The sequence below is a fragment of the Aspergillus costaricaensis genome (genome assembly GCF_003184835.1).
Source record: "Aspergillus costaricaensis CBS 115574 unplaced genomic scaffold BO79scaffold_4, whole genome shotgun sequence".
Taxonomy (NCBI): domain Eukaryota; kingdom Fungi; phylum Ascomycota; class Eurotiomycetes; order Eurotiales; family Aspergillaceae; genus Aspergillus; species Aspergillus costaricensis.
This window is the reverse complement of record NW_020291804.1, coordinates 882,394-906,842: the sequence shown is the minus strand read 5'-3', so window position 1 is coordinate 906,842 and position 24,449 is coordinate 882,394. Positions and strand designations below refer to the sequence as shown.

General features: G+C 49.6%; 9 protein-coding genes across 9 annotated transcripts; 4 read left to right on the top strand and 5 right to left on the bottom strand.

Moving 5' to 3' along the window:
- Positions 1 to 1,082: 1,082 nt before the first annotated feature.
- On the top strand, positions 1,083 to 2,172 carry BO79DRAFT_275233 (C2H2-type zinc finger protein; the record flags this gene model as incomplete). The annotated part of the gene is made up of 2 exons (XM_025687648.1): positions 1,083 to 1,481; positions 1,536 to 2,172. The coding sequence occupies 2 exons, from the start codon at positions 1,083 to 1,085 to the stop codon at positions 2,034 to 2,036; spliced, it is 900 nt and encodes a 299-aa protein (XP_025543615.1). The 3' UTR covers positions 2,037 to 2,172.
- Positions 2,173 to 5,199: 3,027 nt separating this feature from the next.
- On the top strand, positions 5,200 to 5,618 carry BO79DRAFT_275231 (uncharacterized protein; the record flags this gene model as incomplete). The annotated part of the gene is made up of 1 exon (XM_025687647.1): positions 5,200 to 5,618. A coding segment is annotated over exon 1 (341 nt), but the record flags the coding sequence as incomplete, so codon positions are not given.
- Positions 5,619 to 9,479: 3,861 nt separating this feature from the next.
- BO79DRAFT_56277 (Hpt domain-containing protein) lies at positions 9,480 to 10,534 on the top strand. The gene is made up of 2 exons (XM_025689425.1): positions 9,480 to 10,071; positions 10,125 to 10,534. The coding sequence occupies exons 1-2, from the start codon at positions 9,797 to 9,799 to the stop codon at positions 10,390 to 10,392; spliced, it is 543 nt and encodes a 180-aa protein (XP_025543613.1). The 5' UTR covers positions 9,480 to 9,796; the 3' UTR covers positions 10,393 to 10,534.
- A 2,052-nt stretch (positions 10,535 to 12,586) lies between these two features.
- On the top strand, positions 12,587 to 13,437 carry BO79DRAFT_166628 (uncharacterized protein). Its single transcript, XM_025679329.1, has 3 exons — positions 12,587 to 12,703; positions 12,782 to 13,115; positions 13,233 to 13,437. The coding sequence occupies exons 1-3, from the start codon at positions 12,605 to 12,607 to the stop codon at positions 13,370 to 13,372; spliced, it is 573 nt and encodes a 190-aa protein (XP_025543612.1). The 5' UTR covers positions 12,587 to 12,604; the 3' UTR covers positions 13,373 to 13,437.
- On the bottom strand, positions 13,216 to 15,122 carry BO79DRAFT_166626 (uncharacterized protein). The gene is made up of 3 exons (XM_025679328.1): positions 14,647 to 15,122; positions 14,509 to 14,586; positions 13,216 to 14,451 (listed from the first exon to the last, which is right to left on the bottom strand). Exons 1-3 carry the CDS (start codon positions 14,987 to 14,989, stop codon positions 13,418 to 13,420), a joined length of 1,455 nt encoding a protein of 484 aa, XP_025543611.1. The 5' UTR covers positions 14,990 to 15,122; the 3' UTR covers positions 13,216 to 13,417.
- A 721-nt stretch (positions 15,123 to 15,843) lies between these two features.
- On the bottom strand, positions 15,844 to 16,667 carry BO79DRAFT_243051 (uncharacterized protein; the record flags this gene model as incomplete). Its single annotated transcript, XM_025685251.1, has 2 exons — positions 15,844 to 16,281; positions 16,643 to 16,667. 2 exons carry the CDS (start codon positions 16,665 to 16,667, stop codon positions 15,878 to 15,880), a joined length of 429 nt encoding a protein of 142 aa, XP_025543610.1. The 3' UTR covers positions 15,844 to 15,877.
- Positions 16,668 to 18,102: 1,435 nt separating this feature from the next.
- BO79DRAFT_56258 (uncharacterized protein) lies at positions 18,103 to 18,358 on the bottom strand. Its single transcript, XM_025689424.1, has one exon. It carries the CDS (start codon positions 18,302 to 18,304, stop codon positions 18,143 to 18,145), a length of 162 nt encoding a protein of 53 aa, XP_025543609.1. The 5' UTR covers positions 18,305 to 18,358; the 3' UTR covers positions 18,103 to 18,142.
- Positions 18,359 to 19,216: 858 nt separating this feature from the next.
- Positions 19,217 to 21,542, bottom strand: BO79DRAFT_285007 (CAAX farnesyltransferase subunit beta RAM1). The gene is made up of 7 exons (XM_025688309.1): positions 20,703 to 21,542; positions 20,432 to 20,587; positions 20,304 to 20,378; positions 20,117 to 20,244; positions 19,948 to 20,065; positions 19,623 to 19,898; positions 19,217 to 19,558 (listed from the first exon to the last, which is right to left on the bottom strand). The coding sequence occupies exons 1-7, from the start codon at positions 21,236 to 21,238 to the stop codon at positions 19,273 to 19,275; spliced, it is 1,575 nt and encodes a 524-aa protein (XP_025543608.1). The 5' UTR covers positions 21,239 to 21,542; the 3' UTR covers positions 19,217 to 19,272.
- A 1,151-nt stretch (positions 21,543 to 22,693) lies between these two features.
- On the bottom strand, positions 22,694 to 23,109 carry BO79DRAFT_56230 (uncharacterized protein). Its single transcript, XM_025689423.1, has 2 exons — positions 23,087 to 23,109; positions 22,694 to 23,001 (listed from the first exon to the last, which is right to left on the bottom strand). Exon 2 carries the CDS (start codon positions 22,908 to 22,910, stop codon positions 22,734 to 22,736), a length of 177 nt encoding a protein of 58 aa, XP_025543607.1. The 5' UTR covers positions 22,911 to 23,001; positions 23,087 to 23,109; the 3' UTR covers positions 22,694 to 22,733.
- Between the last annotated feature and the right edge of the window lie 1,340 nt (positions 23,110 to 24,449).

Here is a 24,449-nt window from a genome sequence, read left to right as displayed (position 1 = left end):
GCATGCGGGCAAGCTTGCTGTCGGTGTGCTTACCGTACCCACTCAATAGCTAGGCATAATGGGCTTGTTGTGGGTTTAACTATCCTCGCTGTAGACGTTGGAATTGACCACAAGGTTGCCAAGATGTTTAAATAGTTGAGGTTGGTAGCAACAGAGATCCTGACTGAGTTCAGCACTCAGTCCAGTCAACATGGTGGTGACACAGATCGGAAATATGCACGGCGATTGCACCCTAAACTTTGGCGCGACAGTGGACTCTCGCATCAGCTCTATTTAGAGCTCAATGAAGATACGTGACAGACCCCAGCATCAAGCACCCATGCTGGTGAGGGTGGACAGAATCAGCAAGAGTCTGAAGCAAAAAACCGGAACCGTCATAGGAGACCGGCGCTCTACCATTGAGCCAATAGACCAATGGAAACGATCTACATGGGACTCGAACCCACAACCTCCGGTTTTCCAAACTCAACCAATGAGCCAACGGACCGATTTAGGCGGGAGCTTCAAATAAGTGGTTTATGGGCGGTAACTGGCTGTCTCCGAAGAATGGCAGCTGTCAGCGGGTCTCACCGACCAGATGTTCGATGCTTGTTTACATCTCCAATGCGGTAGATATAGATGAGTTGACTGTACGCATGTTGCCTACAATTCTGATTACCTATATAAAGACCGATCACTTACAAATGCATGTCCGTCGTCGCTGCTCAACATCACTGCAAGGGGTATTTTAGTGCTCAGCCGCATGCTGAAGATTGATAGATCGATCGTAGCGGAATTCACCCCCCTCATCTCCATCATTCACTCATCACTAGATCATCCATTTGTCTGAACCTCTATTGCAATCGCTCTCGTTTCTCCCCTCTGATAAGGTTGCAGATCAGGTGCTTGTAGTTTCCTAGCTTGGTTCACTCGAGTATTCACTTGGTGCATCAGTGGTTCTTGGTCCCTACCCCTCACTCGCTTGAGACAACATTGTTCTTCTGGCCTCATCTTCCTTTGACACGCGACATTGTTAAGCCGAGAGTATTTTCGTCCAAATAGCACAACATCATTGCTTCCCAGACGCTCATCTAGTGCCCACGATGTACGACTGTGAGACCTGCCCCCGCTACTTTAACAGCTGGCATGCCTGTCGCCAGCACATGAACGACACAGGCCATTGGGGCGTGCGGTACGAATGCGAAACGTGCGATGACCTATTTTTGACTCAATGGGAAGTGGAGGAACATATGGATGACTACGGACACCACGCTCCCAAGATCCCTTGCGAGACATGCGGGAGGAAGTTCTACAACCAAAGGTCAGCAGATCAGCACATGAATGCAATGGACCATTGGGCTCCGACATGGCCATGTGAGACTTGCACACAAATGTTCCATACGGAAGGTGCTGCTGAACAGCATATGCGGGCCAAGTCCCATTACAAGAACTACTGCCACCCCTGTAACCGGCGTTTCGATAATGCGAATAACCTCAAGATGGTAAGACCTTCTATATCTTCCAATATTGTCATTCAACTCAGACTTCGCTTGTAGCATCTGAATTCGAAGATCCACCGTGGTCAAGACGTCCTCTGTCCCTTCTGCAACGCCGCTTTTACTACAGCCACTGGCGCTGCCCACCACCTTGAAACCGGCTCCTGCAAGCGTGCTGTAGGCCTCAATCGCGAGACTATCTACAAATTTGTTCGCAGCCGTGACACCCAGGGCGTCATCACGAGGAAGCTGCTTGAATGGAACGAAGATGACAACATTCAATACAAGGCTAATTCCCGTGCATACAACGGCGATTACTGGGAGTGCTACTTGTGTCATCGGGAATTCAACAGTTTGACCGCACTCAATCAACATCTCAATTCGCCTGTGCACAAGCAGAAGCTGTATCATTGTCCAAACGCGAAGTGTAAAAAACAGTTTATAACCATAGCTGCTCTGTTCAACCACCTTGAGAGTGAATCCTGCGCTTTTATGCGGTTTGAGAAGGTACAGCGGCAGGTTCAGGACGTATTTCGTGGCCAGAGAGCTATTGCCTTCTGAGAACAGCATAACACTATATGCCCTAGCCCCCAAAGCTAGACATGCAATTCGAATTGATGTCTGCTAAAATGGTCTAAAATTCAAGTGTTGGTACTCCAAAGCTGGTTTCAGATGCTGTCATGAGTCAGCTACGCAGGGCGTATGGCATAATCATGCTACAAGACTGCATCATTGAGGCCAGTTTCTGACGTCTATCTAATGTTGTGCATCTAGCCTGGTCTGATTTTCTTTCCTAACCGCTGGCGGCTATTACGATATCATGTCAGAAATTCCCCCGAGCATGTTACCAGCAGAATGACAATAATCTGATCAAATCTTTGTTATTCATCTATGATGTCTTGCTTGCCATTTTGATGTTCTTACCAGTTTAGTATCACAAATTTGAAGAATTTGTCAACTACAACTTAAAATTATTAAATAGGCCCTGTTCTTCCCAATGCAAAAATGCCCACCCATCTTCTCAAGCAATGTAAATACACAAGATAAGTCAGCAGACCGGAAGGTCTAAAACAACCATACAATGAACTGACACTAGTATCACTTTCACTAACAAAGGATAATACAGAAGAATGAATACAGAAACAGTCAGAAATCAGAAACTTCACCATGAAGAACTCATCTATGATATTATAACTTGCCACTCCAGTATAACAGTACTTTGTAACATTAAGGACTTGAACCTCACCATCCTAACCGAATGGCAATGAAAGGGAATAAATGGCCTTGATCACCAACTGGAAGATTCCATCTTCACCTACTTCATTACTTACTCAAGGCGTACCAAATACCTCACTCATTATCCGAAGGGGGCATCCATGATTATCGGTGCCCTGGAATCCTATGCTCAGTATCAAGGAGCTAGTAAACGAGTAAAGAATCGGGAATGTAATCTCCCTTTTTCTGCCATGAATGAACAAACAGACAGATAACAAGCACTAGCCAAGTAGTAGATGTGATTTTACCTGATCATTGGTTGAATGTGACAGATATATACTAAGCAACAGTGAAGTTCAAGTATACTATGTCTTTGATAACAGACTGGATTATCGCTGACTTAGAGGTGAAGAGAACAAGGAATGTAGAATCGACGACTTGTGACTGATGAGAGGCAACTCATCTCGATAGATTGTATGAGAGAACCTTTTCTTGCTCATGTTCCCTTGATGTAGACACACTACACTATAAATAGATGGATGGTTATTGTGTGAGTAGACAGCTGTAAAGGAAAAAAACAAACAAACAAAGAAAGACTCCCTTATGTTTTAATCTGACTTGATGTCGGGGGAAGTATACATATGGCGTGTGCAGACTATGTAGTGGGTATTCAGGGATAATGATGATGATGATGATGTACTTCAAGAATAGCTGTATGATCACTCCTTCCTGTTAGTTTTAAGTCATGCGGGATGGTTTCTGGGATGTAAATTATATGATAGGATCATGTCAATCAAAAAGTATGAAGATGAAATTGGGAGAAGTAGGTAGTTCCTGGTCGAGAGGGTTATTCATTTCCTGTGCCGACTTTAGCTTAAGCTCCATCAGTCAATCTATATATAACAAGGAAGCTGCTTGTTGTTACCATGATAAATAGAATACTAAGGGGATGACAAATCGTATGAGAACATTATTTCATTTTTGAAGCTGACAGTCTAAAAAATCTCCAGTTTGTACCTCTGATCAGGTCCACTACTTTTGATGTGAGGAATTCTCGGTATCTGGGGTCATATTCAAACTACTTAGTATAGAGATGCGATGTTTTAATCATTCTATCTTTGATAATCATTATATCAAAGTGGCTATGTTTCTAGTAGATCAATTATAAGGTGCCAATTTGACCCATCACTATATCTCCATATGACTTTGTCATTTGTTGTTCAAAATCAAGTATCACGAGAAGGGGTATAGACTACTACAATAGCAAAGTCTAATTTAAGACACTATACGGTTAGAGCTAGAGGTATGATGGGAAATACCCTGACAAGATTCAAGTTTACATATACAGTTCTTTGTAAAAAAAAATTGCTCCATGTTATAAGCACGTCAATACTAATGACCAGCATCAACCCATCACTTTCCCCCACTGCCATACAATCCTTAGTTATTTACCATCGGGATTTACTTCGTTTCTCGGGCTTTGCTGGTAAATCAAGTTATTCAATGTTACCACCATCCTTTTCTCCAGCTCGGGGTCACATATAGTTCCAACACATATAGATCAAAACAAGGACACGGTACTTTCAACTCGGCAAAGTACTTTCCACTAGGCAAGCCAAGCACCGCACAGGCTGAATTCTATCTCCAACCAAGCCTTAACAGGCAGGTATTAGGATCAAAAACCACGTAGGTTGTTTCGCCACTGGCGTCCGGCTTGGGGATGTTAGGCGAGGTAGATCTGAAACGCAGGTCGAATTAAACAAGATCATCATTGTGGCTATCTACTTAGTTCTGTTAGATGCAGCAGTCCCGAGATGTCTAACTAGTAGTTTTCTGGTTTAGTTCGCACGGAGAAACATTCCAGCGAATGGTTGTGGTTCGTGATGTGGGATTTTCCTTACTATGGCACTTACTCTGACGGGATAAGTAAGGGAGGAATAGTATATGCTCTGGGCCCATAAGCTGGTGGGTTCGTGCTCATGTGACTCTTTTGTGAAATTTGGATATTGGTTGGGTGTCAAAGTAGGGATTGAGATCAGACCATAGGCGCCACCGTAGATACCCCCATACTGGGGTGGCATCGAGAAGTGGTATAGTACTAGTAGTCGGTGAATTATATTTACTGCTATTAGTGATGGTCGAGGATATACCTACCATATTCGGGTCACACAATACTGTCACCTAGTCCATATGGGCTGGGTGGCTGATAAGTGGATGGCTCTAGCCTCCCCCCTTGCCCGATGAGGACGTTGTACTGTCAGACTAAAGTAGGACACTAGTACTGTGGCAGATACTTCATAGGGGCTGTAGTGGAGGGAGGGGTCTCAGTTGAGGACAGGCTGACGGAAGGATAATGGGACAACAAAAATTCTTCCCTCATGCAGGCTGATGTCATGGCTCGTGAGACACCCCCGGCTAGTGCAGTGCATGCTGTATGATGGATGTATACTGATCACACGCGGGTGAGATTTCATCTGATTTGAGAGAGGGCAGATGATGAACTGTATGCCTGATGTCAAGGATTCAGCTGAAGGGAAAGCAAATTGCTGGTATCTGTGCAAGTGATGCTGTGATGATGGGGTAAAGTATGATTTGTCAGTCTGAAGAATGGCTTTCATGCCTGATACAAAAATCCATGACCATAAATGAAGATGATGACCGAGACGGACGACCGGCCCACTCCGAGAAGGATTCCTTCGAGAAGCAGCGTTGGGTTTTCACACACGGTACATCGAACAAGGGTAGTCGGGAGCATGATAGGCTGTTCAGATTGGAGCCCCAGAAGTTCCTAATTGGAGTGGCAGTGGATCGACCAGCGGGAGGCAGACGGCGAGAATTGCCCGGAACATGGATTGGCGTTGAGAGAACCCGAGACAGGGGAAACTCGAGGCGCTTCTCCGGCATGACTCGCCCTATCGAGCGCGTGGGTGAGTCCGTTCCAGAGAGTATACAGAGGAGCCCCTAGTTAGTACATAGTGTCCCTTTTGCTAAATACCTCCGCGGACAGTCTATTCTGGAGATAAGCACCGACGGGGGGAAGGGGAATTAAAATTAAATTACAATCGTACACAAATGGGGAGTTACACAATGCTGTCCAGTCACCAGTGACTGTGACCCTTGGGGTGAAAAGTAGCAAAATAGGGAAGGAGCGACTTGCGGCCGAAGTGTCTGGAAGGCGGTCCAAGCTTAGTTTGGTTCGCTTGGCAATAACCCCGCCAACGTCAGCGGCGCTTTTGATTGGCAGCAGTTATGCCCCTCCATGATGTCACAGCTCAGATGCCGAGCACTCTGATAGGCTCACCTTTCCCAGCCAGTCCCAAAAAGAACCTTTCCTCGACTGTTCGTTGAATCGCCTCGCCTCGCGAAACCAAAGAATCAGAATCTGCGATGACGATGTGTCTGTAATTAGAATATAGAATATAGATCCATTCCCCAACATGGTGTACTTATATAGAATCATTAGATTGACCACTGCTGTAGCAGTTCTCGCGAATTTTGGCCCGAATTTCTTTTTCCCTTTTTTCGCAAAGGTCAAACGTCGAATGCCCAATGGGCCACCTTCCATTCCTCCTCCGCTGGCACCAATTCCTACAGTACGGATCGGATCTCGAGGGAAAGCTGTTCTGCTCTACGCTCTCACCCTTCTCGTCCTAGCTTATAAACACCCCGCAACGGAAGACGGAAGAAGGATCACAGCGTTAGAAGATTTCCTTGTCGCCTCGCCTTTGGTTCTAGTCACCGATTGTCTATGTTTGGTCTTGCAGGGTGTGTACGTCCGGTACAGCTAATTCGGTTGACCCCTGAAGGGGCCCAGAACCCTCTCTTTTTTTCGGGATGTCGTAGCAGGTGAGTGAACAGGGTCCAGATTCGGCTCCGACGCGACAAATCTGGTGACTGGGTTTACGGTCGATTTGTCAACTGAATTCGCAACGTCCCCGGTGAGATTGGTCGACGGCACCGCTGCATGACTGCCTCCAGGCAGAGAACAATCCTTCAGCGCGATAATACTGTTATGTCTATCCCGTCTCAGTCCACCAAACGCATCCCCCCCTGGTATGCCATTCCAAGGCACGTTGGCATTCTAGATGAATTCTATCGACCATGAAGGACACGGCGAAGGAACGAGGTGCCATCCACGTGCAAGTCGTGATCGCGATGTGATGATGCCTGTTGACCGTTCAGAGACTGAAGGTGGTGCGGTGGTGGGGATCGACGCTCATGGCCGACTGATAAAAATCGGGAGGGCGGACACCCTACGTCAGTTGTGGTCCTATGATCTCAGCGTGCATCATTCAGAGTGGAGGTAGGATTGGCTCCCTTTTGGCCCGAGAATAGGGCGGTCGGTACAAATCCTTTCGCAAGACAAGAGGGGAAGGGAAGTAAGACATCGTGGCAGAACTGGGGTCTGGAATGATTTCTAGAAGAGAAACTCATGACTAGCTGGACAGTCAACAAGCACAGGCATTGCAATGTTCACCACATCTGGATGAAGGGAAGATGGCATTGTGCATGGGTTGGTGTTTGCCCGTTTTCTTTTTTAACCCTTTTTCCCTCCTCTGGTCTCGCCTTCCCCACATGGGACGGGCCAATCAGCGGCCCTCACTTATGTGGGATGTTTGACCTGGATATTTTGAGGCTTTTTCTCCCGGCAAATTCTTGTCTCGAGACGTGGGATCGCGTTCGGCTCGGATCTAGGAGAAGTAGACATACCTTAAGGATGGTGAAACCGTGAAAGGGGAAAAAAGAGGGAGAATCCTTTCCCTTCAAGGTGACAAAGATCAATGTACACCACGCGGTTCAAGTAGGTAGGGAACAATTCTGTCGAAAAAGGGATTAACCATCCAAGACGCGCGAGAAGATGACGCCAGAGGATCTCGTCATCGGGTTGCTTAAAACGCTGCCAGAGTCCCGCTCTCCTTTTTTTTCACCTCCCCTCTGGAAATTTCTCTGTTCGCGCGTTTTTCTGCTCGTCGGTTGATCATCGTGGTTTACGCTGCAATATTGATTTTCTTCCCCACCACCACGACGGTTTGTAAGCTTTCCGAGACCACTCATTGTTTGTCTTGGTCTGTGGCTCCCTTTATTGTCTTTTCCCGTTCATTACTTTGGTGCCTTCTGTATGACTGCTGCAGCCCACCGTGCCGGTGTCCAATGAATTGACCGCTCTGGATGAACATCGGGCCTGTCAGTTGAGGAAGAAGGCGCTGAAGGCTGAAGCATCGTTGTTCCCCCCCTCGGTTTGTCCCATCAAGGGCTGGCCCACCGTATTATTCATTCCCGCAATAACGCCTAAAATCCTAATCATAATTCTAGCCTGACGGTAACTGAGCGAAAAGAGGTCACATCATCATCCTTCACCTTTAGAAGGTTACTTACTGGTACATGGGATTCTCCAAGGGTATTGGTGGGACACAACTTACTTTTGACTCCTGATAATACAGTCTGATCAGGTCTGTACCTTACCTCTAGTCCGGGTCTTGTTGTGATTCTTTTTGTTTCTTCCCTCCCCATCGGTTATTCCCCTTCTCCTCCCTCCTCTCCCTATCTGCTGCTGCTCTTGTGCCAGTTCTGTTCTGTGTTCTATCGGCTGCCAGCCCAGCCCACTTGCACCCCTCCTCTTTTTCGTTCCCCTCCACTTTCTGGTTCCTTTTGACGGCGCGCGCCTAACCAGAAAAAAATTAAGTGCAGCAAGAAAAAAAAAAAAATTGAAAAAAGAAAATAATAATAATAAAGAAAGAATTTTTCTGAAATAAATAAATTCGATAAGAAAAAAATAGAAAAAGAGAGAAAAAAAGAGCCAAAAGGGAAAGGAGAGAAAGAGGTTCACACACACAGAGTGCAACCAACCATCAGCATCGTCATTTCCTTTTACCTCATTCCTTCCTCTCTTTTCCCTCCTCTCCTCCTCTCCTCTCCTCCCCTCTCCTCTTATTCCCTCCCACTTTCAAGCTTCGCTTTTCCCCTTCTCTTCTTCTTCTGCCTTCTCTTCTTTAATCTTATCCACTTGTCCTAATCGGGAACATTCATCTTTCCCACTCTGCCTCATCTTAACTCGCCTTATCGTCGGGTTCCCGTTAATCTAAGTTTAATCTGACCATTGCCACCTCCGCGGTTGCTGCCATACTCTTTTTTGATTCATATACCCAAAGGCATAACCTCAGCTTCTAAAACTGCGGTGGACGGAACTGGTTCCAGGTGGGCAAAACCCCCCTTCTGCTGCTCTGCTTAGCGCCTTTCCCAGCCCATCATTGCTCGGCTGCTCATCCTCTTCCTCCCCCTCGGACAATCACTGCCCCTCCCCCTCGTCCCTCCTGATCCAGACAGCTGTTCCCTTTGCTCGTCCCAAGGTGGATCCATCCCATCTGGTGTGTGATGGCGGATTGATATCTGTGCTTCCCTTCTACCCGCTACCTCTCTTTCCACAATTACTTCCTTCTTCTTCTTCTCCCCTCCCCTCCCAGCCTCATTCATTCCCACTGATACTTCCCCTCCCCTCCCCCATTTCCTGGTGGCAGGTACATCCTTGTTCAAACATTCCCTCAGCCTCACATAGCTAGATTACCTTGTGTGTTGCTCTCTTGAACTCTCTCTCTCTCTTCTTTCTTCATTCCCCTCATCGACCCCTCCTGGTTTTTATTTTATTATCTTTCTTACTCACGAGGCAATCATACCAAAAGACGAACTGTTGGCCTCCCCAGTTCTGTGTTCTGTGTGTGTCTGCGTGTTCATTCCCCTCCCTTCGTTGTATATCTCCTGGTTTCATTCTTTGTCCCTGGGCTGGCTTGCCTGACCCTCGTAATACCCCTATTGCGTAGGGCAACATCACGATCGATTCGAGCAGCTGTAACGTCGCCGTTCGGTTCGTGTTCCACCGCTGACATGGGATTAGCCTGCAGATTCTTTCCGTGTAATTCTCAGTATTTCCGTGTTTGCTGCTTGCCAGCTTGGGCCCGGAGAACAGCCGGCTAGATTGACCCACAGAGTCCGAACACGCAGCTTGTCAAAAGACCATTGACTCCTGGTGGTCTCGAGACGTTTGCTCTACGTCGAACGACATTGAATCTTGACTCAACACACGAGAACCAGTCTCGTATCATCACATCATCATGGCGCCCACCACTACTACAAAGACCGTGGAGGAGCCTGTAGGTGTCGCGAAGCCGCACACTGAAGCCCGGGTTGATGCTGACCTCCCCAAGCCCAAGGAGACTAAGGAAATTCCCTCCACATTGGCGGAGATGAGAGGGAGTATCGATGAGAGCACATTCGAGCAGATTCTGGAGATGGATGACGACCCCAGCGACAGAGATTTTAGCAAGGGTATCGTGTTTGGCTTCTTCGATCAGGCTGAGAACACATTTGAGAAGATGGAGGATGCTCTGTAAGTGTTTGCATCGCTTGCGTTGTGGTCAATCGCGCTAATCTAGCCTATAGGAAGGCGGAAAATTTGAACGACCTGTCTTCTCTGGGACATTACCTGAAAGGTTCATCAGCCACTCTCGGACTCACCAAGGTCAAGGATGCATGCGAGAAGATTCAACATTACGGAGCCGGCAAGGACGAGACCGGTTCCACGGATGAGCCGGACAAGAAGACCTCCCTTTCGCGCATTGAAAAGACCCTGACCCAGGTGAAAGAGGATTACAAGGAAGTCGAGGCCTTCCTGCGCAAGTACTTTGGCGAAGACGAGGAATCCGCTTAAACTTTAGGACGAACAGAAACAGAAGGACAGGGTAGAGCCAGGCGAGGATTCTGTGTCAGTTAACTGAATATACGCGCGAGAGCGAGGCCACACGCTCCGCCCGAGATCAATGAAATCGAGATCACCAAGTGACAGCATCCATCACCACACAGCTATTCCTAAGACTGCGGAAACACGCAGGAAGACAGCGTCGATCTTACCGCGGGAAAAGATGATTTATTTCTATATTTGCCCCTTGTCTTGGGCCCGGGCTTTATTTTTCCTAGAAATGTATGAACCATGAACTAAAAAGGAATATGAAGAACCAGAACAAAAGAAGAAAAACAAAACAAAAAAGGTAGATGATATGATACTGGTCGTCCTGCCTTGGTTAGCCTAGGTGCAAGACGACCCTTGGAGGGTGGATGTCGCATGCACATTGCCTTGTGGCATGATCGGGTAGTCGTTGCTAGCCAGGGGGCTGGGAGTGCTTGGACGACCATCGAACTTGAGCAAATACCCCTGGTAGCTTCAGCTCAGGAACAACAGATGAAAGGGAGTAGGTGGTGGCATCGATCACCTCATCCGACCTCCCTAGAACATAGATATCAGTAGGTGGTAGTTGAGTCGACTTTATCGGGTCCGGTAGCAAGTTCGTGGGCTACCAGACGGGAGTTCTGCCGTGGATGTCGGACATACTTGAGTATGTACAACCGTTGCCTCACATGCACCTTTACACAAGGACCAGGCTGAGCAACGTTCGGGAGATGAGCTGGAGGTGCGTGTTGTATCCTTGGGATTGTCCCAGCGTCGACCTCCGCTCCGGATCACGGCGGCACCCGGATGTCTGCAAACAACGAATCTTCTTCCCTTGAGGAAGGACTCGATGGAGTTGACAAACGATCAACCGGATCGTTTTTATATTTCTCTTCCGCTGGGGGCGAGAGACGAAGTGACGGGTTGTCATTTCGGTCGAAGACAGGACCCTTTTAAACCAGACCGGGGCGTTTGTCCGTCCGTTAGCGGGGGCGTCTGCCAGGGTTGGTAGGGTTAGCCACCACCACCACCACCACCTCCTCCTCCAGAAGCTACTGTAGCTACTAGCTAGCTGCCTAGTTCATGGCTCGGAAAAGCCAACACAGACACGACTTGATTCTGGCGGGATGGGACAGGGTCCGTGGCACGACAGATGGTTGGGGGTGATGATGGTGATCATGGGGTTGTGTTGATAGCCCCTACCGTCTGCCATCATGAGAAGGAAAAGGAATCGGAGCATACAGAGGGACTGTTCCATCCAGTTTCTTTCCCTCGACACCCGTACGGTGGGTGCCGGTGTGCTACCGTCCATCCATACCAATTTCCAAAGCTGGACGAGAAAAGTGCAGGTTACATTGACAGCCTGTCCTGTCTGCCTACCTGCATTCTGTGCGTGTGTCTGTTCGATTCTATATCAGATATCATGACTCAGAGGATACACCCACTAACTACTCACGAGACTGCGGTCAGACAAACTACGTCTTCTTCCCGTCAGTCGGTCAGTCGTGGATGATCCGAGAGAGCATGACATATAGAGTACCGTCCCAACCAACGGATAGCTACATGCTACCTATTCACTAGCTGAGTAGGACGACGGGTATCTTTCTTGCCCCTGGCAGTGCAGCGGTGGTATCTGATGATTATAGCAGTGCGATAAGTGGGTCATATGGGAGTGATTCTTAGTCTCACAAATTGATTCCGTGACTAGCAGACAACGGCTGTGCTGCAGATGGCTAAGCTATGTAGTATACACGACAATAACACTAGACTTAGCAATCCTTCTTAAGAGAGTAGAGTATATCATTTAATTCCCTCATTTCATAATGTCTATTGATTGATCATACATGTGCTGATCCGACGGGACAGAAACATGTTCTCCTGAGTACAATCAACCATCAATCAACAATCACCCAAGCAAGCAGCAAGCAGCAAGCACTGTCCCCTCGGAAATCCGTGTGACTGCAGACGAAACCGGAATTATATCCCTGTTGATACATATACCCTTACAGTCTATCCTTTCCTTATATTTGAGGGGACTTAGTACCTAGTGGCGTGAGATATCACTACATATATCAATCACATCACCTACACCAACCATCATTTACACCCTTTCAATCCTACCACCATATACCTCCACCCTCACCACCCACCCCCAGAATCTCCCAAAAGAAAGAAAAGAGAAAGAAATAAAGGGATAATGTCCGTCTCCCCCCGCGCCAGCAAAGAAGAATTCATGGCTGCATTAGGCCTCTCCACACACGACCCCCAACACGAGCAATACTACCGCGCCATGAGAGTATACCTCCCTCCCATACCTTCCCCAATCCCTCCTTTACCTCACCCCCATACTAACCAAAATGGAAAATATGTCCAGGACGAAGCAATCTCCACCTACAACCACCTGAACGAATCCCCCAGCAACCTCCTAGAGAACTACAAAGCCCTCAAACCGCCATACTTCTGGCACCACATCCGACCCGAGCGCCAGCGATGGGGCATAAATGAGATAGCGAGGAACGCGAGCCCCCTTACCAGACCGTTGTTTGCCCGTGGGATGACCACCGGCGAGTATGGGCCGAATTGGGTGGCGGGTTGGTTGCTGTATAGTGTTTTTAGGAGTAGGGATGTGAGGAATAATCGGAATAGGAGGAGGGGATATGGGAATGGGGTTGGGGTTGGTGGTGGTGGTGTTGGGGGTGGGGAGGATGGTATGTATTCTTTTTCTCTATTCTTTTTACTTTGGTTTGGGGTTGGGAATTTGGGGTGAGGGGTGTATGTGAGTTATATGTACACTGGCTAACTAACTATGCTGTATGTATGTATAGGTCGGGCGAGTTCTCCTCAGATGGGAGTGAGACATGATGGTGGTGCTTCTGCTTCTGTTTCTGTGTCTGCTGGTGGTAGTGCTGATGGTGCTGCCAGCAGTGGAAAGAAGGAGTATTATGATCCTGTTCGAAATGGTTGAGTTGAGTGCAATGCAACGGGCATGAACATGGGCAGTGTGTATAGATCAGTCTCCATCCTCTTCATCATCACCTCCTTTTCCTCTCTTCCCATTCTTCTGCGTTCTCTCCTGCTTCAACGCCTCCGTCACCCTCTCATCCCTCTCATCCTTCATCTCATCCCACTCGACATCATACTCCGCCGCAATATTCTTAATCTCCTTGCGCAACGTATTCCCCTCATCAATCAATGACTCCCACAACTGCAAATCAATCCCCTTATCCTGATACAGCTTCTTCTGCCGCGCATTGATCGTAAAATCCAACGCCGACCGGTACGATATCTCCCGATTATGGTACAAGAACCACAGATATCCCCCCATCAGCGTCGACAAACTCACCAGATACGTCACCGGCTCCATCGTATCCCATCCCAGATCCGTCTCAAACGTCAACCTGTACACCAAGTACCACCACATCGCCAGAATCCCCAGCCCTCCCATCGCGACCCGCTGCGCACCCCGGTGCGCCAGCGCATCACACTCGTGCTTGATCTCCGCGATGCCCTGGATCCGTCCGGAGATCTTCCGCAGTCGCATCCGCAGGAAATACGTCCGCTCGTCGAACGATGGCACCGCAACATGGATCTGATGCACCCCTGCCGGTGCGCCTTCCACGGAGACGATGAATTCCCGCGCCCGTGCTGCGTCCCGGATGAAATCGCCGATCTCGGTGGATTGGGACCAGCGTACGAAGCGCTGCTCCCTCTTGCCACCTCCACGCTCTGATCCCTCTCCCTTCTTGCTGGGCTCCGTTCGGCGTAGGTACGTGTACGTGTCGTCTTCGGTGGGGGCTCGCTTGCCTTCGCCGTCGTCGATGCGGCCCATCTCGTCGAGCTGGTGGACTTCTGCGCCGGTGCCTTCGTAGACGGCTTTTCGGGGCCGGATGGGGTGGTCTTCTATTTGGAGGGCGATGAAGGAGACGGTTGGGGGGCGAGTCTGGCCGTCTTCAGTTGTTATGGCTGGGACTTCGGATTGGATTAATCGTTCTAGGTGGGAGAGTGGTTGTTGGGGGTGGACGAGAATGGCGATTGGTTCGATATCTGGGTTGTCAGTATTCCAATACACCACATCACATCAAGTCAATCTAAAATACACACCTTTATGTTCTCCTTGAATCCCAGTTGATAGCGGAATTAGTAACTTGAATAACCTCGATGGCGTGGTTAATAGCTTTCCTATAAGCAACCCCATTAGCATCCCTATCATTTAGCCCCAAGATAGAGATAGAGATATACCCTTCGTCATCGCCTCCTCCAACTTCCCCCCTCCTTCCCTCTGCTCCTCCTGCACACCCCCCGTGCGATCCCGTAGTCTCAATCTCTCCAATTGCTCTTTGGTCCGGGTGTTCCTCATTCCACTGCCGCCAGGGATTCCCGCGCGGAACCACCTGCGGTCCAGTGGCGTGTAGACTGCACCACAGCCAGCACGTAGCATATACGTGCTAGTGCCATTATGCCCCCCTCTTGTGGTCGCAGCGCCTAGTATAGCAGGGGAAGCACTGCAGGCGTGCCACTGTGTACTAGGCGCAAGTGGAAGCGCAAGCCCGACTCGATGAACTCGACCCAGAATTGACCGCATTGCGGTCACGTCATCGGCTATTGGGAGTGGAAGGTCATATATGCTCTTTATCCTGTAGTAGACGATGTATATATATCGAGATGAGGAGATGCCGAGGACTGTACTGGGATCAGGGGTAAATATGGCACTGTTGTAAAATCGGTAGGCTTAAATTAAGATTAATCTAGAATGTAATTGTCAAAGGGGTATAATAAGAGTTAAAGGTGGAAAAGTTGCCTTGGAAGATAGACTTCATAACGTAGTCAGTTAATTGGGTGATGTACGTCATGATGAGTCAGCTGTGATGGTTGCTGTTGTGGAGACGCGTGTCATGTCTATTGTTCGGTTGAGGGAGGCGGAGCAGAGGTTAATTTGGGATGTTAAGGAGATTATGATGTTGTTGATGATGGTGGCTGGCGTCATTGGGGTGGCTGCTGTTGTTGTTCCTGAGGTCAGGGTCAGGAGGGTTGGTGGTGGTGTTTGATTCATGTTGAGGTGGTGGGTGGTCTAGACCGCTACTATGTACCTTAGCAGCAGCAGTACTTAGTAGTAGGTGTGGTCGGTGATTTCGCCTGCATAATGTATACAAGTTATCAATTGAGCGCTCATATATCAAATCACCACCCAAGATAGTGATCGCTGGCCACCCATGCAATCAACCAAATATAACCAACTAAACTATCTGGAATCAATCTCTGTGTTCCCGTAAGACCAATTCCATCATCCATATCCATATCCATACCATCACCGCTAAAAGCGACATCCAACAATTTCCATGAACAAAGAAAAGCATTTCGATCTATCTGGTATTCAAGTCATGTCGTAAATCGTAGCATCATCATGTATCCCAGTATCCCCTCTGCTTCCATCCCCTCATCCCCCGAAGGAAATCATCTGCTCCAGCTCCTGCTACTGTCCAAAGGCAAGCGCCCTCGTCGGTCCAACACCCCTTCGATCCAATCTCCCTTCACAGCTCTCCGGACTGCTCCCACCACTTCTGCTCTCGCCACTAGTCGACATGTCCGTCTCATCTCCATAGCGTCCCTTTCTTCCCGTGCCAATGGCGACCGGAATTCCCTGAATAGGCCCTCCCCTGTGTTCATGCCCAGCAGGATACATGCCGTCGTTGACAGAGAAGTTGCGACAAATCAGGTACGCCCGCATCGCTGCATGCTCCTCAGCCAGAGTCTTCGATTCACAAACGTTCTCCGTCTGGTATTCCCGGTTGTTGACTCGGACGATGCAGGTGTAGCCGCCCCCAACAGCATAGGATTCGTAGGCGGGATCTGCCCAGTGCCGGCGTCGGCAGAGGCCTGTACATTATGTGTTAGTAACCTGCTGTTGAAGGATAGATGACGATCAGATCGTGTGTTAACGCTCGGTCGCTCCGAAGGACGCAAATTCCCCGAGCGATCGACAAATCACAGAGAGTGTAGATAAGAAATCGCATCGCCTTGAGTCAGGAACAACCACCACCACCACCACCGCCGTCGGCTCGATTCCGGCCATTGTTGCTTTTCCACAACATGCATGCATGCATGGTGTCTGACATCAATTGTGGGAAAAACAGCACGAGCATGGCCACTTGGAGGCGTTGGTCTGACCCAATGGCATAATCAAGAGGAAGGGGGAAGAGGGAGGTCGGACGAATGGCAAACGAAATCATCTACATACTTGCGAGGTAGAGAATATAGTACATCGTGAAGACCAGTAAACGGCCAATGGAAGGTATAGCCCTGGACGGTATCGGCCCAGTATTCGTTGCCCCAGCTCAGATCGAGACTGCACCAGATCCTGGGCAGTCACACCAAAAAGGTACCGGCACGAGTCTATGTTGACAGCGATGGTTGGTGCCCAATGATCACTCAGTCACTCAATCGCTGCCTCTCATATGACGGGCAATGGTTGCTGCTATTTTTGTGTGGTTCCTTTTTTTACAATAGCCAAAGAGCCCTGTTCACCACAAGCGGGCCGAGACGGTCGACGACGCCTAGTATAGATCAATGCAAACAAAGGGTACGAAGGACCGTGAGGGAAGGAACTAGCGGCCGAGGGGAGTCAAGCAGCATGCCTTACACTGGCGGAGGGCAGGAGAAAAAAAAAAGAAAAGAGAGGCGAAGAATATCATGCTGGCTCAGGTATAGTCCGCTCAAATAAACAGGGTGGGGCTGGTCATTGATAATTATTCCAGTCAAAGGGGAGGAAAAGGGTAGAGAGAGACAGCGACAAGAGAGACACCGTAGGGGAGAAAATAATTACCAAAAAGCAAAAAGAAAAATTAAAAATAAAAATCATCATTTCAATCAAAAGAACGGCTCTCCACCGGCTCATTCAACCTTCTCCACAGATTGGCCGAGGAGAAAGGCAATAGACGAATACCCTCCTCCCAAAAACGGTTCTAAACCTCACTAGCTTTGTCCGTCTTGTCGCCTTTCTGCTTGGAGAAAGGAACATGGCAAGCGCGGTCCAAACCCTGATGCGCTGGCATAGCTTTTCACCAGTGGTCCCGCGCAAAAAAGATCCAGGACGTCCTGGCCCATCGGCCACCGTGTAATTCGCCGCCGATCCAGGCGGCTAACATATTGACATGTTGTTCAGGATAAGAGCTTTCCGGGCAAATCGGTCGATTCGGTCTACCATTCTTGCTGCAGAACGTGGGCCGGTTGTTCTGGGCATGCTTAGAAGGCTCCAGTCTGTAGTCAGCGCGGTCCTTTTGTGAATTTTATTTTCTTCCATTTTCCTTGCGCGTCCCCTTCCCCTCCCGATCCTTCGGTCTGAAATGGATCCATAAACCCCGCAGAGTGTAGAGAGAACAACGACTGTCGCCCTGTCAAGCAAGTCGCAACGAACGTAATGGAAGCACGGGAGAAAGACTCAAGGAAGGAGGCGTCGTGGAATCCCGCTAATGCACATTGATGATACATAACAAGGGGTTGATGTCGCGCAGATGAATCCTGGCATGGAACCACCAGAGAGAATTGGTTGCTGGCGGACTTCTTTGTACCATGGGCCGATCGTCCCTACTGGAGGGGAAGCAGAAAACCACCAATGATGGAGGATATCCCCGTTGGACTCGACCGTAACTTATTTTTCCTCCCCTCTGGTCGGGTCAATGCTGAGACGATCATGACCCTCGACGACTCGGTAAGCCATCCGAATCCGCTTCCCTTAGTTTTAGCAGACCGCTTCCTCGGGTGCCTCCTGAGTAATCCTCATGTTAAATGAACTGAATCCTTCCAGAGGGCCAAAGACCCAAATGTAGAAAATACCCCCCCCAAAAAAACAAAGGTCCCTAGAGGCCGGCCTCTTGCTATCAGACCTCAATTCACAAATCATCCTGGAATGTATCGGCTGCCGCGTGAAAAATCCGGATAGGCTCCAGACTGGCTGGAGTGGATCAAGCTTAGATTGGTCGAGGCGTTGGATGTTGTTGACAAGCAGGCATCGCGGATGCAATGATGAGTTGGCAATTTCGCTTCGTGCGGCGGGGAATCCATGCCACTTCGACACGAAGTGAGCAAAGGATGAGGAGAATGGAGGAGGGTTAGTTAACCTTGCAGAGTAACCTGAGAGGCTTTTCCTCCCTCTTATTCAGCACCACCCCGGGGAATTTGGCCTTTTGGCTCCAATTTGACACCCGTTGGGCCACTGCCTTTTCTTCCCTCATTTGGCTGATTGACGGGTTGCAGCATATTTGCTCAGTGTGTCTGTGCATGGTGTGTAAGTCCGTCCTTTTGCCTGGTGGCCCTCGCGTCGCGATGGTGACATGTATCGCTTGGATGTTTGTGGAAGCGAGGGCGGGTCATGGTTTCTTTCCCCTCTATTTCTTAGCCGCCTTGTTCTTTTCTTACTTATCGTGGTGTTCATTCTTGGAGGCGCCAGGGATGGGGTCAATTGTGGGAGAACGTTCAGTCAAAATTGTTCCTAGTCTGAGCATTGCCAGGACCGTTTCAGCGGGCGTTTCTAGTTTCAGAAAGTCTACTGGAGAAGACACCAAGTGGCCGAACTCTGAGCAGCTGATGTCGCACCAAACAGTTTGACCCCGGATCTCGTCGCAAGGCAGACGGAATCAGTAGTTTGATCATCCATGGTAGCTGCTTCTGGCTATCTCATCTGTATGACTGCCATTCCCTGGATGCTCTGATTCCTGGCTGGAACCTACTTCCCCTCAGTGCGGAGGCCAGCCAAACTATCTTACATGCGTGTCACAAGCTTATGGACAATTGATTCTTACATGCGTCGTACTGTACAAAATATACTTTTCATTGATATAGTTCCCCTGCTCGATATCGGCACCCGTCCCATCACCACTCGGGCTTGATTGGACGTTGCTCGCACCATACCCGCAGGTTCTCTGCGGCCGCATGGGGTACCACGAAGATCGGGTGGAAGGCCTTCAACCGGTCCTTCTCATCGAATACATTCTGGTCGGAGGATGTGTCATCCGAAACAGGGATGGGAGTGCATTTCCAGGAATACGCCGAACCAAAGCCTTCATCAGAGCTGATGCTGGAAGTGGTATGGTAATGATGATACTGGGCCGAGCTCAAGCCCGTCAGCGCGTAGCAGGTGTGGTACGAATCCGGATGCCTAGTAGTTATCGTTAGCCTGGCCACACTGTGGAAGGGATCGGAAGAGGAAGGGAGTTGCGTACTTTCCAGGCTTATCACGGAGCCCCCCGTACTTGGACTGGCAACAACCAAGGATATATCTGGTTAACCCTTCACGGCTGTAGAGATTGGCAGGGACCCGCTCCGGACCTGTAGCTGACTGGACCCCATTGAGGGCAGACTGAACTAATGGCCAGCAGGTGCCGACCCAATGGCTGTAGCAGCCATCCACCAGTTTATTGGTTCTCCCCGAGAACCCTCCTTCGGGGGCGTACTGTCGAGCAGAAAGCCAGCTCAGGAGTAAAGGAACATCCATGCACCTGACGTTATCAGCGGAAGCGGGGAGAACATGAGAATGCAGCCTCTTACCTCGACACCACCACTTCTGGTGGGCCCATGAGGCACAGACATGCCAAAGCACAGAAAGTATAGGCGCCATGTGCCTCAGAACCGGGGCTTCCGGAAATGCCGCCTTCGTATGTTTGACCTGCAGCCAGATCAGTCTAGCCCGGAAGATTAGGGATGTGGAAGCTCTTACACCTCGACAGATACTCCGAGAGGCCACTGGTAAACGTCTCCAGACCGTGCTGCCGAGCTTCGGCATCAGGGGGTAGTTCCAGTGGCAAATTCAGTAGCGAATGGACCACCATGGCGCAATAGGCGCCTCTGACAAAATTTAGCAAAAAGCAAAAGGGGTATGCGAAGCAAGCAACGGGAGAAAATACCGCACGTCTTCTTCCCCGCCCGCGCAGACCCTAAAGCCGCCGTCAGGCTGCTTCAAACTTCCTAGCCATCTCCACCTGGTCTAGGTCAGCATGCATTGATGCTCAAGTCAGGTACCGCAACTACTCACATCGCCTCTCGATCGATCAGGTTGAATGCCTCTTCGCCTCCGACCATGGCTAAAGCGAGCACTGCGGCATAGCTAGAGGCGCAGTGGGACAGTTGCCCGTGGCCTCCGCCCATGCCCCCTGTAGGATTTTGCATTGGCGTAAACGTGGAAACGACACTAAAGAGAGGACTTAGACAATGGTCGTAGACAGAAAGACAGCAATTGAGAGCCAGAATCACAGCAGTCATGATCAATCTGCAGTTGCCAAGCGCACAGCTCAGTGATTGCTTACCGTTCACGGTATTTGGTGACATCTTCCCCCAGGAGGCTTAATCCAGCCAGCACCCAGTAGACCATCCAAGGCCGGCTTGCATCCATGCCAGCGAAGCCCTCTGGATAGTCCTCCAAAGAATCGTATAAGTAGATAAGGTGGTCATTTTGATTCAGAGCTGGCACTCCAAATCGGTTGAAAGGACCTGCCTGGCTGTTGTGAATGCCTTTCAAGAAGGGCAAACATTTGTTGACAGTCTCATTTTGGACCTCAGAGGACTCGGTGCACAGGGCATCTAGGAGCGAAGGCAGCTCTTGAAACAAAGCCGGAACTCCGGGATGTGCTTGGGGTTCATACATGCCGCCGCCGCTGCTGTTGCTGCGCTGATCTAGCGAGGTGTGCTTTTTGGATGTAGGCGCCGAGGGCTGACGGCGACCTATTGACGAACTAGCAGATTTGGTGTCTCTACCCTGAGCGTCTGTTGGTCTGGATGTTTGGTTGGATGAGAAACGAACTTTGCGACGCGGCTTCCCTGCGGCAGCGATAACGATCGGCATGGAACTTCCTGGAGTTCGAATATATGAATTCGGGGACTACTGTTTATTGGCGCGATCGAGAATGATCGAGATGAGCCTGGGTCCGATTGTTCTCCTCTTCATGAATGGAGATGACAGCTGCCATGGCCGCCCGCAGAATCCATTGTTCTCTTCTCCCCGCCGCAGTTGCAAGTCAGGTGGGCCCCTCGTCGACTCCTCAGGCCAGAAGGCCCCAGTTGAGTTGGGCGAACAAACCAAGTGCGCAAGATAGATAGTAGAACCTCGGTTCCGCAAAGATAAGGCTGCCATGGGAAGACTGTATAGTTGGCTGATGGGGAGTCGTTTCTTTATCCTCAGTTCCCCCCAACATCTGTCAGAATCTTACATGGTGGTGTCAACCCCATACTATGTGGTATGTTGGTAATTGGTATTTACCAGCACGTTCCCGAGGCACCACCATCTGCTGCTTCTCTGTTTTTCCTTTTTCTTCGTGACGGATGGATCCCGTGACCCCCTTTGTTCCTTTTTTCGCAGGCAGCCAGCCCATCGCCGATGAGGAATGGATCGCCGCCTTCACTCTCCCACTCGGGCTAGCGGGCATTCCGGTCGGCGGCCGGAAGTCTTAATCCTAGTAGACTAAGATGCAGCTCCTTCAGACTCCATGACTCGACCGACCATGAGGGGTCAAAGGGTCTCAGGAGAGCTTCTCCTCTCCCTCCAACCTCTTCCCCCCTATCCTGTCTCTTTGTGTAGACGTTGAATCGTCCGGAAGGAAGCTCCAGTGGTTTCCCGACCCTTCCAACCCTGTCCTAGCCGACTCAAGCGACGGGATTGAGCGCGCGCATCAAACCAGGCAGGATTTAAAGTTATTGACGCTGGATTTTAGTAGTCTACAAAAAGTCTACTACCTAGACTACGTTGTCTTTGACTAAAGATTTCGGGCACTGACCATCAACACTACTGCAGATCCGCTTCCCGTGTGTGTCTCCTCTGTGACCTCACAAACATCACGACCGTGCTAATAATAAGATTTTCATGGCTGCTGCGACTTAAGCGCCAACGTCGTCAACCGGCGTATCCGTCTGGACATTGTTGGCTCTGGAGGCATTAAAGCGACGCGCTGGACATAGTCTAGTATGTATGGCTTGCGGCCGCTGGCGTGGCGAGCTGCGAGTCAGAAGTCCGTGGTGCTGATATGTTTCATAGCCGGCGAATCGAGTTGTCGAGCCCCATCGGAGTGGAGTTCACGGGCTTGGATTTCATATGCAGAACGTTTCCTTACGCCTGGCTGGCTCGTTGCCTGCTTTAGGGAGGTGTGTCTGTTTCCTTTTTCCCCTTCGAGGGAGCTTCCGCGGCCAAGACCGTTTTGGTTTCTTTTTTACCTTTCTTTGCACGGCCCCGTGGAGGAGGTGACCACCCCAATGGTGCTGACATAGCCCTGCGCTTGCATGTTTGTTGAGAACCAATTTTGGATCTGTCACGTTTCTCCTCTCCATTTTACGAGCCGAGTTGGCGGTTATGGGAAATGTCTTTGTCGACCCTTGCTAAAATTATCTAAACGGGTGGGGTCACGGAAGTCACAAGGAAAAAAGTGGGAAGGCCAAGTAAGAGAGGTTAGCAGGAAAAGGACCCTGTAACCACGGAGGAAGAGACATCCGCAGCATGTACATGCCAACGCGCCGCGGGATTGCATATGCCTATCTTCATGATGATGACTTACCCAGAAGGGTAGGACGAAGGGGAGTCGTGAAGTTGCCTCGACCCTTATCGACTCTCTTCATCAACTCATCATTTCATCATCGTCAGGAGAGAGATGCAGATAAGGAGGGATGATGTGCTCTTGGGGGATTCCTAGGAGGGGAATCGTACAGTAGTCGTACCTAGTTGGCCTCGAGGGGCAAGGCCTGTGGCATGCTCATGAACCTTGGAGCTACTGCACCGTCAGCCACCTTGTTGGCACGAAATCAACATGTGTGCGCCAGTGATTGCCCACTGATTGGGAGGATGGGCGTTATTGGGCCGAGATGATTATCACCTACCGTGAACTCGCAGGCCATCCCGGTCGAGGGACTGGGGGTGGAAGGGGACGAATGGCAGCCGGGCCAGAGGCTGCTAGATGTATGTAGGTAAGCCCGGACGTACATCAACAATAGTCCTCCTGTCCACCCTCGTTGAACCTGAAGTTTGCCTGTCACTGGCGAAGACTCACGCACAATACAGTTTATGTCTTGAGTTTGGTGGTACGGAGGCGTTGAGTCAGCGAGGGTCCTTTTCCGAGCAGTCGCTCAATAGTAACTCAAAGAGAGATGGGTTTAGTTTAACACTAACGGCCCTCGGGGCAAAGCGACGAAGCAGGAAAAAGAAATATTGCCACGGCCGACCTTCGATCGGAGACATTTGCCAATAATCGTGGCGCCTTAGTCAATAATGCTCCATCGAATCCAGTCTCAACCGATCTTTGACGGTTTCCACTGATCTCCCTTTCCCGAATGTGATCCCGTGTCTCGACAACGGAAAATTCCGTCCGGTACCGCGGTAGCCCAAAAGCAAGCAGGCTTTTTGTTGATGATTCCATTCCCAGGGCTAAGTAGCACTACAGCTCAAGGTGCTACTCTGCTACTACTACGCTACTATATCACTAGTTGACTGACAACAAATCATCTGCCTGATGACCTTTCCTTTTTGGAAGGGGGGAAGTATTCATTCTGAGCGAGAGGTACTACTGACGTAGGGCAGTGCTACGCTGGAAGGCAGTTGGGAGAGTCACTGGTACATAGCCGGTACGTGGCTCGGACGTGGGACGCCAACGAGAGTAGGCTAATCCGATGCATGGGTGTATGGGGCTAGTACTGCCGTCGCGCGTATCCCATGGTCAGCAGCTACTAACAGTAACTAACCCACTTGGCCTAGTCTAGTCTTTTATTTTTTTTTTTTTCTTCCCTTTTGCTCTCTTTTACTCGGTTGGTAGGCTTCCAATTTGCCCAAGATCGAGAAAGGGCTGATAATCATGAGACTTGTCAATTGAACAGTTAGCAGTACGTAGTGGTTCGATCCTAGGGCCATATTGGGTTAACCGGTCTCTAGCATATTGTGAGATGTAGGGTCCTACGGATTGAACTCAGATAGGACTAGTGTGAAGACCATGTTGGCTCTTTTTTCTTTCTTTCTGTTTTGTTTCTTTGGAGTGGCACTATTCTGTCTGCCTTCTTTTTTGTTGTTTCTTTTTTTTTTT

Bases quoted from the DNA above. Each gene is read 5' to 3' on its own strand.
- BO79DRAFT_56277 (XM_025689425.1), top strand. From the start codon at position 9,797: ATGGCGCCCACCACTACTACAAAGACCGTGGAGGAGCCTGTAGGTGTC. The intron at 10,072-10,124 runs GTAAGTGTTTGC...TCTAGCCTATAG, and splicing joins GAGAAGATGGAGGATGCTCT to GAAGGCGGAAAATTTGAACG.
- BO79DRAFT_166628 (XM_025679329.1), top strand. From the start codon at position 12,605: ATGTCCGTCTCCCCCCGCGCCAGCAAAGAAGAATTCATGGCTGCATTA. The intron at 12,704-12,781 runs GTATACCTCCCT...AAATATGTCCAG, and splicing joins AATACTACCGCGCCATGAGA to GACGAAGCAATCTCCACCTA. The intron at 13,116-13,232 runs GTATGTATTCTT...ATGTATGTATAG, and splicing joins TGTTGGGGGTGGGGAGGATG to GTCGGGCGAGTTCTCCTCAG.
- BO79DRAFT_166626 (XM_025679328.1), bottom strand. From the start codon at position 14,989: ATGCGGTCAATTCTGGGTCGAGTTCATCGAGTCGGGCTTGCGCTTCCA. The intron at 14,587-14,646 runs GTATATCTCTAT...GGTTGCTTATAG, and splicing joins GGAGGAGGCGATGACGAAGG to GAAAGCTATTAACCACGCCA. The intron at 14,452-14,508 runs GTGTGTATTTTA...CTGACAACCCAG, and splicing joins GATTCAAGGAGAACATAAAG to ATATCGAACCAATCGCCATT.
- BO79DRAFT_56258 (XM_025689424.1), bottom strand. From the start codon at position 18,304: ATGATTTGTGAATTGAGGTCTGATAGCAAGAGGCCGGCCTCTAGGGAC.
- BO79DRAFT_285007 (XM_025688309.1), bottom strand. From the start codon at position 21,238: ATGCCGATCGTTATCGCTGCCGCAGGGAAGCCGCGTCGCAAAGTTCGT. The intron at 20,379-20,431 runs GTGAGTAGTTGC...GACCTAGACCAG, and splicing joins CTGATCGATCGAGAGGCGAT to GTGGAGATGGCTAGGAAGTT. The intron at 19,899-19,947 runs GTAAGAGGCTGC...TGATAACGTCAG, and splicing joins CCAGAAGTGGTGGTGTCGAG to GTGCATGGATGTTCCTTTAC.
- BO79DRAFT_56230 (XM_025689423.1), bottom strand. From the start codon at position 22,910: ATGCAATCCCGCGGCGCGTTGGCATGTACATGCTGCGGATGTCTCTTC.